Source organism: Monodelphis domestica, chromosome 1 (genome assembly GCF_027887165.1).
Source record: "Monodelphis domestica isolate mMonDom1 chromosome 1, mMonDom1.pri, whole genome shotgun sequence".
Lineage (NCBI taxonomy): Eukaryota > Metazoa > Chordata > Mammalia > Didelphimorphia > Didelphidae > Monodelphis > Monodelphis domestica.
The window spans coordinates 254,740,325-254,756,150 of NC_077227.1; the positions used below are offsets into that span (position 1 = coordinate 254,740,325).

The 15,826-nt window shown below is 35.4% G+C and overlaps 1 protein-coding gene across 34 annotated transcripts in view; it reads right to left on the bottom strand.

Moving 5' to 3' along the window:
- Positions 1-15,826, bottom strand: part of TTLL5 (tubulin tyrosine ligase like 5) — a 409,941-nt gene that overhangs the window by 183,242 nt on the left and 210,873 nt on the right. For 21 of the 34 annotated variants that reach the window (XR_008914964.1, XM_056810660.1, XM_056810658.1 and 18 more), the window contains 4 exons: positions 9,764-9,891; positions 7,287-7,370; positions 2,571-2,972; positions 647-837 (listed from right to left, as the gene is read on the bottom strand). Coding sequence is in view for 32 of the 34 variants with exons in the window: in XM_056810660.1 (XP_056666638.1) it covers positions 647-837; positions 2,571-2,972; positions 7,287-7,370; positions 9,764-9,891 (805 nt within the window). In the remaining 2 variants the exon portion in view is untranslated. Of the gene's footprint in view, positions 1-643; positions 838-1,273; positions 1,379-2,570; positions 2,973-7,286; positions 7,371-9,763; positions 9,892-15,826 lie in introns of those variants that run through there. The other 13 variants (XM_056810663.1, XM_056810655.1, XM_056810665.1 and 10 more) reach the window with 4 other exon arrangements.

Sequence of the window (15,826 nt, forward strand, 5' to 3'; positions counted from 1 at the left end):
TTAAAGTACTCACTTTGGCTCATGAAAGGCCCTAAATTAAGAATAAGGAAATATGAAATCTCCTTCCAACTAAGTATCTTGGGAATTAACAGTACTGAGGGCAAGAAGAATTCATGAGTTCTTAAAAGTTTCATCGAACTTCAGTGTTATATGCTGGTTAATATAACCAAATGCAAGTCAGAATTTAAGTCTTTATCAACAGCTTAGTCATAAAGTTGCTGGATGAAATTGATATCACATATATACCACATATGAAGATTTTCAAAGACAGAATTGGTCTTCCTTAGTGATACACACACACACACACAATGCAAAATTCAACAACAATAAAAAATTTTAAGTCCTTCAAAAGTTTAATTGCAGGTGGACAATCAAATTTGTTAAACTACAAAAGAGTGTTCCAGTAGCAGACCTATATTCAAATCATCTATTACATATAGTCAATCTCTGAAATGGAATGGAAAGTTAATCAGAGAACTTTATAAATTAAGCATGTAAACAATTAGCCCCTCACCTCCCATTACCACCAACTAGGGAAACAATAGAGAAAAGGAAGTAAACTCATTTTGTACCTTTATCCAGATCATCCTGTAACCACATTTATCTTAAGATCTGAATTAATTTCTTGCAACACTGTTGTACATACCTGCTGAGTGAGAAGGCTGATGTGACTAGATGGAGAATATTGCCGTGCTGCCTGTTTCTCAGCCAGCCGCTGAAGCTCAGCTGTGACCATGTTCTGATTGTATCGTTTGCCAAAGGTAGTAGTACCATCATCTCCATCCTTGGATGTTTTGGCTAAGCCTGCATGGTGTCTATTTGGATGACATGTACCTGCTAAATTAAAGAATGACAAGGAATTTTCATCCACTTGGCCAAAATGTCTTACAAGAAATCAAAATAATGATTAAGAATTTATCAAGCCAACAGATCTTTCCTGCTAGATCTTTCTTTACAATTCAAAATAACAACAGATTAAGGCACTTTACATGCACACATAAAAATATCCCAAAGGCTATATCATGTAAAGAAGTTAAATTCTTAAACTGCATTTCTTGGTATAGTTTAACTGAAAAAATTTAACTGATCACTACTTCCTGTGTATGCTCAGGGATTGGGAGGATTAGCAAATGATATCTAATGCAAATTATTTCTAGATCTAGCATTATGTGACTAAGAAAAACAGTAGTCTGTAAGGTTGCAACCAATCTTATGATTTACTAACAATGACAAAAATCATGTCCTTCATGTTTGTTCATGCAATTTTACTTACATTTCTTGTTTGTTTGTTTAAAGCTGAAGCAAACCACTTTATTTTTCAGTATTTGTTAAGCCTGGTATTTCTAAGGTACCCACTACCATGATATCCATAGTTTTCCTAAGAAGCTCCAAATGGGAAAAGGGGAAAAAAACATAGTTGAGTACACTCAGAACCATACTCATAATCTTATATTCTGGAACATTGGCCTTTCCCTTTAAATTTGTTTGAAAAAATTTTAAAGTATTCACTACCAAACTGATCCTTTATTGAGCATTTTGGTCCAAATAAGTTTTTAAGTACAATTTTAAAAAGAGGCTATTTTTACAAGGCACTATGAGAATTTTAATAATTTTAAAAGGGCATATTTTCCTAAACTTTGTCAAACTCAAAATCTACTTTAAGCTTCCCTTCCTAAGAAAGATAACATTTAACTCATGAATGTTATATTACACTTTGCATCTGCATTCATATTAGGTCATTTTTTTTCTTCCCTTTTCTTGAAGCCACTGTAAGAGATGGAATAATGAGCCAGTCAATTAATAGATCTTGTCCCACCTAGCAGTTTTATGTTCTTATCATAGTTTATAGCTGATGTGAAACAATGAAAATGCTTTGAATTTGTAATCTATAAAATGAGAGTTTTCAATTCTTTCATATCTTAAAGCAGTAAGAAATAATATTGCATTGGTTGTTTTTATTTTCACATTAGTTTTAAAATGAAGTTTTGGAGGTACATTATACCACAGTATTACCATAAAAGAATAGGAAGCTGAAGAAACTAATGATGAATATTAAATTAATCTCTATTCCTCATCTGTTGTTTTGTAAATTCTGAACTTCTGTCTTAGAATTGATACTGAGTATCAATTCCAAGGAAGAAGAGGGAAAAGGGCTAGGCAATGGGGGTTAAATGACTTGCCCAGGGTAGCTAGAAAGTGCCTGAGGCCCCAGTTGAACCCAGGACTTGCCATCTCCAGATCTTTATCTACTGAGCCACCTACCTGTCCCCTACCTATGTGTTTTAATTTTGACCTGCCCAGTGGTCCAAGGAATCTGAAATAACGGAAAGTCTTTTAAAGAGTCAATTCCAAATATAAGATAATACTATATGTCCAAGAATAAAGAATAGTTCTTGTTTTAAAGCAAGAATAATACATGGCTACACAGTAATAATTTGCTAATTATATCTGAATTAGTTATTAGTTATAAGCTTAGAAATAGCCCAGAACATTAAATTAACACATACTCCATCTATAAAAAGAAAAAAAAAGCAGTCCAGAGTCAACAACTTTATTGCCAAAATACTTACACTCACCTGCTTTAGCTGAGGAGGGCCGGGACAGTTTCTGGCTGTATATCTGAGCAGCACTTTGAAAGGAGGAGAAAGGGCCAATGGTGTAACTGCCAGACCGACAGCGCGGCAGTACAGCTGGACTAGGTACACGATGTGACACCGAATGTGGGGAGGGAGAAGAGTTATCAGGGGTTGCAGTCTGTAAAGCAGTTGGCTGATGAGTCACATTGGAGATAACTGGAGGAACTTGGGAAAAAGCAGAGTGATGACTGGGTACTGGTGTGAGGTCAGAGGATGGAATCAGAGATGTCAAATGGGAGTTGGGAATTTTCTGAAGAATAGCACTAGGACCAGAGGATGGACAAAGGGAAGTGCTATAGGGGAATTTACTCTCTTTTTCTGTTGATGTGGTAAATCCTGTTAAAAGAATTAAAAAAAATCAGACTATTTCAAGAAGAATGGGTAAGAAAACAACATTATACAGACACAGAGAAAAATTCAAAACAAAGCCACTTTTGCCTGAGGCAGGGCTCAAAAAGTGGACTCCATTTTGTACTCGTCAAGAACTTAAGGAGTTTTGTCTATCAAAGAAGACCTTGATTATTATATCAGGCAAATGGAATGAAATGAAAGATGGGAATTTGTTTTTAACAACTCCGTCGCAAGAGACAAAATTAGGTTCTTTCAAAAAGTAGATCAGGTTGGCTTGTAATGTTTGACAATTATGGCAAGGTTTCCAGGAGCAGATTATTACTGTCTCCCTTCACTTTATTTACCCTTTTTTTACCACCCCTCATTCTTAAAAAAATGCAAAAAGGGACTGGAGTTTCAAAAGATTTTTAACAAAACCAGAATCTTAAAAATTTTCTAGATAAGAAAATAGATTACTAATGGAAAATAAGAATTTGGAAGAGAAAGGAGAACATTCCTGGGGGTAATGCCACCTCTCTCAGGATCACCTCTGTAATATCTTGTGATTTCTATTTGTTCCTGGCTCAAAACTATTTTATTACTTTCTAAGGATTTCTTTTATAATATTAAATCTGTCCAAAAACTTCTGCTCTTAACCAGGAGAACATTGTACACAGAGACAAACACACTGTGGTATCATCGAACGTAATGGACTTCTCCATTAGTGGTGGTGTAATGTCCCTGCACAATCTGCAGGGATCAAGGAGAAAAAAACACTATCCAAAAGCAGAGGACAAACTGAGGGAATAGAAACACCAAGGAAAAGCAACTGCCTGACTACAATGGCTGAGGGGACATGACAGAGGAAAGACTCGGAGCGAACACTCTGATGCAAATAATAACAACATGGCAATGGGTTCAAGTCAAGAACACATATGATACCAGTGGAATCACACGTCGGCCACGGGGGGTGGGAGGGAGGAAAAGAAAATGATCTTTGTCTTTAATGAAAAATGCATGGAAATGATCAAATAAAATACTATAAAATTAAAAAAAAAAAACAAAAACTTCTGCTCTTTTCTGAAAACTTCAATACCACTCCAACTCTCTCAGCATATAAGTACAACTATTTTATTGAAGACACTGAGGTCCTCAGTCACACTTGTCTCACCAAACTTACTTCAAAATTTCTCTATCTAATATTAATAATTTAGCCTTTGGGATATCTCTTATATCTGTCTTCTCTCTGCTTACATAGCTATCAGCTCAATTCAGAACCTCATCATCAATTAAACTATTGACTATACTACTAGAGTAGTCCAAATAATCTCCCAGTCTTCCTTCCTACAGTGTTTCTCTTCAGTCCACACTCAACAAAACTGCCAAAGTCACATTCCTAAAGCCTTGGTCTGACCATGTCATGTCCCTGCTCTAGAAGCTTTAATAGCTCCTTGTTGTTTCTAGAATCAATTACACTATTCCCTGACTGGCATTTAAAGTTTGACACAATATAATTTCTATCAGTTTTGACTTACTCCACATCACTCCGTCCCTTTATTGACTACAATATGTATAGCCAAATGAGACTCTGCCAGCTTGTCCATCTTCTACTTTGGCACTTCTGTACACATCCTTTCCTTTTTCTGGATGGCATTTCTTCCTCTCCAATGCCCAGTTTCCTTCAAAATTCAGCTCAATTTTCAACTCCTAGATGAGATCTTTCTTGATCCCAGAGATACCACCCTCCACCATCCCCAACATTATCTTGTGTTTACTTTGTATGTTTTGTATATGTGTCACCCATTAGAACAACTCCTAAAGTTTAGACACTATTTGTTTGTTTGTGTGTGTTTTTCCAAGGCTAACACAGTTCTTGGTACATTTCAGGTACTTAAGAGATGCTTATTGATTGATTGATCTGCTGAAGTTTCCTCCTGGATCTACCTCTATTGATGATTTCCAGTCTCATCCCTCTCTCTCTACTGGCTTCTTCTCCTCTGCTGTAATCCTGCCCAGTTCTTTCCTACCTTCTAAAACCTTCCTTCGATCCTTCTATACCTGCCATTTACTGTCCTAAATATTTTTCCACTGCTGTCTAGAAAGAATAATTTATATTTGCTACTTTTATCTTACTACTTATCCATGATTCCCTGCAAATTGGCCTTCTTTCCTGATTCTATAAAAGTTGTTCTCTTTGAGGTCATCAATAATTATTTAATTGCCAGAACCACTGACTTTATCAGTTGTCATCCACTTTGAACTTTCAGCAGTATCTGAAATAGTTGATTATTCTTGGAGTCCTCTTTTGTCTTTTGACTTCCATGTTGCTGCTTTCTCCCCTCCCACCTTCCCCATGTTCTGTTTAGTCTCCTTTTCCCTCATCATTTACTTGCTCTTTTATGCGTGGCTATATCCCAAAGTTCTGTACTGAACTCTCTTCTAATTTTACACCCCCCCATCAGAGATTTTATCTGTCCTCACAGTTTCAACTATCACTACTCAGAAGATGACTTCCAAATTTATATAGGCTGCCCTAATCTTTTCTTTGATTTCCTTTGATTTCCACATTTACAACAGCTGTCAAAAGAATATTTTGACCTGAATATTCTGTTAATACCTCAAAGTCAACATGTCTAAAACTTAAATCATAATCTTCTCCTTAAAAATTTTTTCTCTTGTTCTCCTAATGCAAATCAAAACAACTCTAGCAGACTGGCCAATATGGTAGCAAAGGAAAATAATAAATGTTGGAGGGAATGTGGCAAAATTGGGACACTAATACTCTGTTGAAGTTGTGAATTGATCCAACCATTCTGGAAGGTAATTTGAAATTATGCAGCTTTAAAAGAATGCCTGCCCTTTGATCCAGCCATTTTACTGCTGGGTTTGTACCTTAAAGAGATAATAAAGAAAAACATTTGTACATTAATAGGTGTGCTTTTTGTAGTGCAAAAAAAAATGGAAAATGAGAGGGTGTCCATTGATTGGGGAATGGCTGAACAAATTGTGTTATCTGATGGTGATGGAATACTATTATGCTGAAAAGAATGTTGAACTGGAGGATTTCAATGTGAATTGGGAGGATCTCCAGGAATTGATGCAGAACAAAAGGAGCAGAACCAGGAGAACATTATAATTATACATTATGGCACAATAGAATGTAACTAGCAGCAATGCAATGATCCAGGTCAATTCTGAGTGACTTTTGAGAAAGAATGCTAGCCACATCTAAAGAAGAACTGTGGGAGTAGAAATACAGAAGAAAAACATATAATTGATCACATGGTTCAATGGAGTTATGATGGGTTTTGGCTTTAAAAAGATCACTCTATTGCAAATATTAATAAAATGGAAATAGATTTTGAACAGTGATACATGTATAACATTGTAGGATTGTTTATCAGCCTCAGGAGTGGGGAGGGGAAAAGGGTGGGAAAGATCATGAATCATGTAACCATACAAAAATATTCTAAATAAATTAATTTTCAAAAAAAACCTCTTCTCCTTACCACTTTTTAAAAATTTCTATTGAGAAAACCACTGTTCTGATACTTATGTAGTATTCAAATCATAGAACCATTTTTGATTCCTTTATCTGTAATATCCAATGAATCACCAAATCACATCAATTTGACTTCCACAATATAATTGACATCCCTCCCTGCCTCTCTACACACACTGCTCTTGAGCTTATTCAGTCTCATTTGTTCTACTGGAAGATCTCTGTCTCCAATCTCTTTTCTCTCCAACTCAGCCCTGATAAAGTTGCCAAAAATAATTTCCTACATATACAGGTTATAACCATGACACTTTTCTGTTCAAAACCTTTTTTTTTTTTGCTCCTCGTCATCAGGATAAAATAAAAAAGTCATCACTGTCTTATTTAACAACCTGCTTTTGCAGCCTCGTTTCACAGTACTCCTTTTCAAACCATACTAGTTTTATTTCTCAGCATTCAGATGATCTTCTTTCCTAAGAATATACTCCCTCTTTATCCCAAACTGCTGAAATTCTTATGTTTCTTCAAGGTACACCTCAGATGCAATCTTGAACATGATGGCCTTATCTCTGATCTTGCTAGGTGATAATGATTTCTCTTCTCTCAAATTTCTTCTAGTGCCTATCCTGGATCCACCAGCTGCATTCTGTCTTATAATTACACTTATTTGCGTTATCTGTCATAGTCCCATTTGGTAGCCTTTAAGTTTTCTAACGACATGCACTGTAGTTTTTCATACTCTCCAGGATGTATCACAGTGACCTGTGGAGATTAGGCTTAATAACTATTGGGTTGGCCTTTTTTGAAAAAAAAAAACTTACGTGTTAATTTTTCAGAATGTAGTTCTGCTCCCTGTTGATGTTTAGGCTGCTTGATTCTCACTTCTTCCACTGTCTCAGGATGGTCTGATATAGGAAATTTTAAGAATTTAGAAAATTCTGCTGAGTAATGAGATAACTCATTCTTATAAAGGGATAGTTGTGTTTTTAATGTAGAATACAATGGTTAATCAGTGTCTAGAGGAAACACTACAACCATTTTGCATAAAGAAATACTAAGGCAGGACAAGGTTGCATCAATTGTAAAATATGAGAAAAAAATGTTAGTTACAAAAAGAATTTCTATTCTATTCCCATCTTACATATAGAATTGTGGTGTCTCCTTCCTTTGCCAGAATAGACCAATATAACATAATGGGAAATCATTTAATCAGTTCTCACATATTAACAACGGGCTCAAAAAATACTAATGCCATTGAAACATGCAGATAAAGTCACCTTTATTCACCAAGTAAGACGATTAGCTATTTTCTAGCTCTATCCTGCTCTTCCCCGTCTTTAGGAATTTAGAAAAAACATTATGCCTGGGATACATTTCTTTCACATTTCCTATTGCAGTTCTTTTCTTCCTTTATGTCCCAGCTCAAGAGCCACCTCCTCCAAGATATGCTCCATAACTCCTACAAAGAAAAGTACTCTTCCTCCTCAAGTATCTTTTATATTTAGCCTACAATTTGCTTCTCAGTCAACTGCCAAAAGAGGCCATGATCCAAAAAAGGTTAAGGAAGCTTGTTTTAGTGATAATTGGGCCTAAAGGTATCCAAAGACAAATCTTTATGTTTGAGTTAATCTTTATTTTTTATGCTAAAGTAAAACAAGGACCTAACTTCTAACATTTGTGGGTTTTGGCTATTAGGATTGTACAGTTTTCAGGGAAGACTAGTATCTCTGGTGTGAGAACTTGTAGATGGCATCAGGGATGCTTTCCTCCTTTGGTGTCTACTTGCCACCCAGCTCTCACCTGTGGCTCCAAAAAGCTATAGTGTGCACAGTGGCCATACCCTAGTAAATTCTCTTGGCAGGCAATCTAAACCTAGTTAGCCTCAAACCTGTTGGTGAGTAAGGGAAGTTTCTAGGCCTGGCATTTAAAGACATCCCCCAGCAGAAGGGGCAGCTGAGAAAAATTTATTCCAGTGGTCATGAAGTCAGAGGAAACAGACACTATTGAGCATTTAGAGATTAGTCAGATATTGAAGATGCCAAGGTCATCCTTTGCATCCTGAGCCATCATCAGTCATCTTGACTTTTGTTTTGCCACTGGACTGTAATAACTAGAAGAGAGTGAAGCCTACAACTTTGTGTAACTATGCTTCACTTAAATCAAATTTATGTGCAAGTCAAAAGACATCACCCAGTGATGTCATTTTGGCTCTTTTTGAATACAAAGGACATCAACTAAAAATTGCTACTAGACTAAATCTTTCTCACCTAATGTCAATTCATTTCACAAAAAGAGCCTCAAAAGGGAGTAATTTTCATAAGCATTTATTATTTTAATAAAGAGGTGGTTTCTGGACCTCTGGCTGCCATCTAAACTCTTCCTTCACTACTGCATGGAAAATGCTTCTGTAAGAAATCCCACCCAACCACCACTGCTCCCAGAGCTTCCTCTCACCATCAGAAAGATGTTTATGCCTTCAGAACCTTTTCCCAAAACTCTTACAGAAGCTCAACTGCTAGTACTTTCACTGATAATGACAATAAACTGAACCAAAAATCAAATATTCCATATTCTACTCTAAAACCCTTAAGCATGGACAGTTTCTTGGTGATGATCTCTACCTACCCAACTCTGATATCTTTCTAAATCCCTCTTTTGTAAGTATAAATTTAAGGAAATGAACTATGATAAGTGGAGATCTTGGCAATTACAACCTGAAAGATTTTAACACATATAGATAATGGCAGCAATTCTTTCTTTCTCAGTAAATCACTCCTCTATACTATTATAAAGAAATAATATCTTTCCCATATAGACTTTGTTTTTTAAAAAAAAAAAACTTAGCAATATTTAGTATCATTTCCAAGGCAGAAGAACAATAAGGGCTATGCAACTGGGGATAAGTGACTTGTCCAAGTTCACATGGCTAAGATGTGTCTGAAGCCAAAACTGAATCAAGGACTTCCAGAAAGGAGCCATGCCTGGCTCTCTATACGGAGCCACCTATCTTCCTCTTAGGCTTATGTCTTAATTTTATATAGTTTATGTGGCTAAAATGAGATAAATGAATAAAAGTATAGGTATACATTGAAAAATAAAAACTGACCTAAAAGACTATACAAGTGAGATTTTGAAGAAAAAAAAGGAAGTTTATTTTAAGTCAAATTCAGAATCTTTTTTTAATTAGACTGACAATGTCTTAGTTCAGTCTGGTCTCTTAGCTGATCATTTTGCACTAATTTCCTTATCTATTTAATTTCTCTTGATCTTCATCATAAATATTAACCAAAATACTTACCACCTTTTGCTCCACTATCAGAATAACTGTTGCTGTTCTTAGGGGCTTTGGAATTAGTTCCCAGAAAGACACTTGCTGACTTATTTTTTTGGGTATAAAAAGTCAATACCTCCTCCAGTTCAGCCTCACTAAAATAAGCAGAAACAAGTTAGAAAATAGTGGTGCTTTGGAAAATAAACCTGGAACCACCAGAATTATATGACAATAACACAAAAAGTAGAAGAAAAAATAAAAGGCATAAGATATGTAGAAGAAAAACTCAGTACTCTGCTTTTTAGAGATGATTCTGTCAAGAATAAGTTTGTTAAATTCTAAGCATCTCTTCTTGAAGAGCAAGAAATCCAAAAGGACAAAGATCCATTCAGCTTTTGAAAATTTCTGATCCAAACCATTCTCCCTTTATACTTTATAGAGTTTAAAAACAAAGGCAAAATTTCATAGATATTATTCAATAAGGGCACAAAGTTTGGGTAACAGTTTTTGATGCATCAAACAAAAAAAAAATAGAAAATTACCTCTTGGACTCCCCCTGGAGAATTAACTTACTAAAATCACATAATCAATCTTTAACCATTCCCTTTAAGGAATCTCCTTTCAAAATGGTCAAAAGTGAACTTAATAGGACAACTCAAAAGAATTTTTGCTCTTATTCAGATCATTACCCTAATAAATTTCAGGGATGATTCCCTTCTTGATGATCAAGCCTCTCCTTTTAGAAATCAGACCTTCTATAAGATGTTGTAGGTAAAATTAAAACACATAGTGAGTATGCAGGCTAACAGCAAAGGGCAGAGTTCTGGAATTCTGAGGAGTGCAGCTGCTGTTGAGGAGAGGCAGTTAAGCCTAAGGACTATGGCTTTTTTCCCTCTGGGTGGATCTGAAGAGAATTGGCTTTTCCCTGTGGATTTGACTGTTTATTCATCACATCTTACTGATGCTAATTTCAGTCAACCAATTTTACATACCATACTGTTTCCTCATTATTCCTGTATAGTTGGCAACATGACACAGGGAATAATACAGATGTTATATAATGGCTTAATGTGTATACCATATTTAATATTTACAGTAATTCAGGAGTACTGTTATAATAAGCTTAGTTATTATGATTGTTTAAAACCATTTCAGAAATTAACTCGAGAAGGAATTTTCTCTCATTTACCAATTCTGTTTATGAGTTTTGCTATTATGTATAAATATAGACAGCTGCTTATTGTGACTCAAAGGTGTTTTTTTTTTAGTTTAATTTTATTTTTTTGGTTACAATACTCATTTATTTCCCTCCTTCCACTCCACCCACCATTCCTAAAGCCAATGCGCAATTTCATTGGGTATTACTTGTGTCCTTGATCAGAAGCAATTTCCATGTTGTTGTTTGCACTGGGATGTTCATTTAGAATCTACATCACAAACCATATTCCTTCAACCCATGTATTCAAACAGATGTTTTCCTTCAGTATTTTTACTCCCACAGTTCTTCCTATGAATGTGGGTAGTGGTTTTTCTCGTAGATTTCTCCAAGTTGTTCAGGATCACTGCATTTCCACTAATGGAGAAGTCCATTACAATCGATTGTACCACAGTGTATCAGTCTCTGTGTACATTGTTTTCCTGGTTCTGCTCCTCTCACTCTGCATCAATTCTTGGAGGTTGTTCCAGTTCCCATGTAATCCCCCCACTTTATTATTCCTTTGAGCACACCAGTATTCCATAACCAACATATACCACAATTTGTTCAGCCATTTCCCAATTGAATAGCATCCCCTCATTTTCCAATTTTTTACCACCACAAAGAGTGCAGCTAAGGATATTTCTGAAAATGTCTTTTTTTTAAATTATCTCTTTGGGGGTACAAATCTAGCAGTGCTATGGCTGGATCAAAGGGCAGACAGCCTTTTAGGCACTTTGGGCATAGTTCCAAATTGCCCTCCAGAATGGTTGGATCAGTTCACAACTCCAACAGCAATGCATTAATGTCCCAACTTTGCCATACCCCCTCCAGCATTCACTACTCTCCTTTGCTGTTATGATAGCCAATCTGCTAGATGTGAGGTGATACCTCACAGTTGTTTTGATTTGCATTTCTCTGATTATAAGCGATTTAGAACATTTCTTCATGTGCTTATTAATAATTTTGATTTCTTCCTCTGAAAACTGCCTATTCATGTCCCTTGTCCATTTATCAATTGGGGAATGGCTTGATATTTTGTACAATTGATTTAGTTCCTTAAGAATTTGAGTAATTAGACCTTTGTCAGAGGTTTTTGTAATGAAGATTTTTTTCCCAATTTGTTGCTTCCCTTCTAATTTTGGATGCATTAGTTTTGTTTGTACAAAACCTTTTTAATTTGATGTTATCAAAATTATTGATTTTACATTTTGTGATTTTTTTTCTAGCTCTTGTTTGGTTTTAAAGTCTTTCCTTTCCCAAAGATCTGACAAGTATACTATTCTGTGTTTGCCTAACTTGCTTATAGTTTTCTTCCTTATATTTAGATCATTCACCCATTCTGAGTTTATCTTGGCGTAGGGTGTGAGATGTTGATCCAAACATAATTTCTCCCATACTGTCTTCCAATTTTCCCAGCAGTTTTTATCAAATAGTGGGTATTGGTCCCCAAAACTGGGATCTTTGGGTTTATCATAGACTGTTTCGCTGAGGTCAGTTACCACTACTCTATTCCACTGAGCCTCCTTTCTGTCTCTTAGCCAGTACCAAATTGTTTTGATGACCACTGCTTTATAATAGAGTTTGAGATCTGGGACTTCAAGTCCACCTTCCTTTGCATTTTTTTTTCATGATTTCCCTGGATGTCCTTGATCTTTTGTTCTTCCAAATGAACTGTTATGGTTTTTTCTAATTCAGTAAAAAAGTCTTTTGGTGGTTCAATGGGTATGGCACTAAGTAAGTAAATTAATTTGGGCAGGATTGTCATTTTTACTATGTTAGCTCATCCTACCCATGAGCAATCAATGTTTCTCCCATTGTTTAGATCTAGTTTTAATTGTGCGGAGACTGTTTTGGAGTTGTGTTCATACAGTTCCTGTGTTTGTCTCGGCAGATAGATTCCTAAGTATTTTATATTGTCTAGGGTGATTTTAAATGGAATTTCTAATTCTTGCTGCTGAAATGGGTTGGTGATATATAGAAATGCTGATGACTTATACGGGTTTATTTTGTATCTGGCGACTTTGCTAAAGTTGATTATTTCGACTAGCTTTTTAGTTGAATCTCTAGGATTCTTTAAGTAGACCATCATATCACCTGCAAAGAGTAATAATTTGGTCTCCTCATTGCCAATTTTAATACCTTCAATATATTTTTCTTCTCTAATAGCTACAGCTAGTGTTTCCAATACAATGTTACATAATAGAGGTGATAATGGGCATTCTTGTTTCACTCCTGATCTTACTGGGAAGGCTTCTAGTTTATCCCCATTGCAGATGATGTTTGCTGATGGTTTTAGATAGATACTGTTTATTATTTTTAGGAAATACCCTTCTATTCTGATCCTTTTTAGTGTTTTCAATAGGAATGGGAGTTGTATTTTATCAAAGGCTTTTTCTGTATCTATTGAAATAATCATGTGATTTTTGTCAGTTTGCCTGTTAATATGGTCAATTCTGTGGATAGTATTCCTAATATTGAACCATCCTTGCATTCTTGGTATGAATCCTACCTGGTCATAGTGGATAACCCTTGTGATGACTTGCTGGAGTCTTTTTGCTAGTATCCTATTTAAGATTTTTACATCTATATTCATTACGGAGATTGGTCAATAGTTTTCTTTCTCTGTTTTTGACCTGCATGGCTTTGGGATCAGTACCATGTGTGTGTTGTTAAATGAATTTGGTAGAACTCCTTCTTTGCTTATTCTGTCAAATAGTTTGTATAATATTGGGGTTAGTAGTTCTTTGAATGTATGATAGAATTCATTTGTAAATCCATCTGGACATGGGGATTTTTTCTTAGGGAGTTCCTTGATGGCTTGTTCAATTTCTTTTTCTGAAACAGGGTTGTTTAGGTAGTCTATTTCTTCCTCTGTTAGTCCAGGCAATTTATATTTTTGTAAGTAATCATCCATATCACCTAGATTGCCATATTTGCCATATAATTGGGCATAATAGTTTTTAATGATTACCTTAATTTCCTCTTCATTAGAGGTAAGATTTCCCTTTTCATCTTGGATACTTTCACTTTGGTTTTCTTCTTTCCTTTTTTAATTAGATTTACCACATGTTTATCTATTTTATTTGTTTATTCAAAGTACCAGCTTCTAGTCTTATTTATTAAATCAATAGTTCTTTGAATTTCAATTTTATTAATTTCTCCTTTGATTTTTAGGATTTCTAATTTAGTCTTCATCTGAGGATTTTGAATTCGTTCACTTTCTAGTTTTTTAATTTGCATATCCAATTCATTGACCTCTGCCCTCCCTAATTTGTTAATATATAAACTCAAGGATATAAATTTTGCCCTGAGGACTGCTTTCACTGAATCCCATAGGTTTTGAAATGATGTCTCATCATTGTCATTTTCCTCAATGAAATTACTGTTTCTATGATTTGTTCTTTCACTAACTGGTTTTGGAGAATTGTGTTGTTTAATTTCCAATTAATTTTTGATTTACCTCTCCATGTACCTTTACTAATTATTATTTTCATTGCGTTGTGATCTGCAAAGTTGCATCTATTATTTCTGCTCTTTTGCACTTGTTTGCAATGTTTTTATGCCCTAATGCATGGTCAATCTTTGTGAATGTACCATGTGCTGCTGAAAAGAAAGTGTATTCCTTTTTGTCTCTATTTTTCTCCACATATCTACTAACTCTAATTTTTCTAAGATTACATTCACTTCTCTTACCTCTTTCTTATTTATTATTTGTTTTGATTTATCTAGTTCGGATAGAGGAAGGTTCAGGTCTCCCACTAGTACAGTTTTTTCTATCTATTTCATCCTTGAGCTCAACTAGTTTCTCCTTTAGAAATTTGGATGCTATGCCATTTGATGTATACATGTTGATTACTGATATTTCCTCATTGTCGAAACTACCTTTTATCAGGATGTAATTACCTTCCCAATCTCTTTATACCAGATTTATTTTTACATTTGCTTTGCCAGCTCTCATGATTGCGACTCCTGCCTTTTTTTTTTATCAGTTGATGCCCAATAGATTTGGCTCCATCCTCTAATTTTCACCCTATGTGTATCTACCTTCCACATGTGTGTTTCTTGTAGACAGCATATGGTAGGGTTTTGGATTCTAATCTACTCTGCTATTTGCTTGCGTTTTATGGGTGAGTTCATTCCATTCACTTTCAGAATTATGATTACTAGCAGTGTATTACCCAGCATTTTGATTTCTACTCCTACTCCTGCCTTTTCTTCTTTCACTATTTCCTTCTACACCAATGTTTGTTTTTAATCAGTCCCCCTAGTTATCTACCTTATTTTACTTCCCTTTCTACCCTCTTCCCTTCTTATTCCCCCTTTATTTTCTTTTCAGTCTTTTTAAAACTACCCCCCCCAACCACTCCTTCCTTATACTGCTTCCCTCCCTGCGAGTCCATTTGTTACCCTTCTACTCCCCTACAGGGTGCAAATCTATTCCCTTCCCCAATGGATTGGATTGTTCTTCCCTCTTTGGATCAAATTCAATGCACGTAATAGCTGAGTACTCCTGTCTCCAACCTCTTTACCCTTCCAGTGAATTGATGTTCTCCCCCCTCCTGCCATGAGCTTCTTTGTGACATATACATTTAACCCCTTTTGTTTCTTTCCCCATTTCTTTTAGTATTAACCTTTTTTAGCTCTAGTTGTATATGTATATATATACACACACACACACACACACATATATGTATTTATTCATACATATATCTATATACCTATTTATGTCTTGTTATTTCATCCTATACAGTATGTCACTGTTCCCTCTAAGTATAATTCTTCTAGCTGCCCAGGTGATAACAGTTTTTAAGAGTGACCAATGACCTCTTTTCTTATAGGGATACATATCAATTTAACTTACTGAGTCTCTTTAAAAAAGTCTCTTTTTGTTT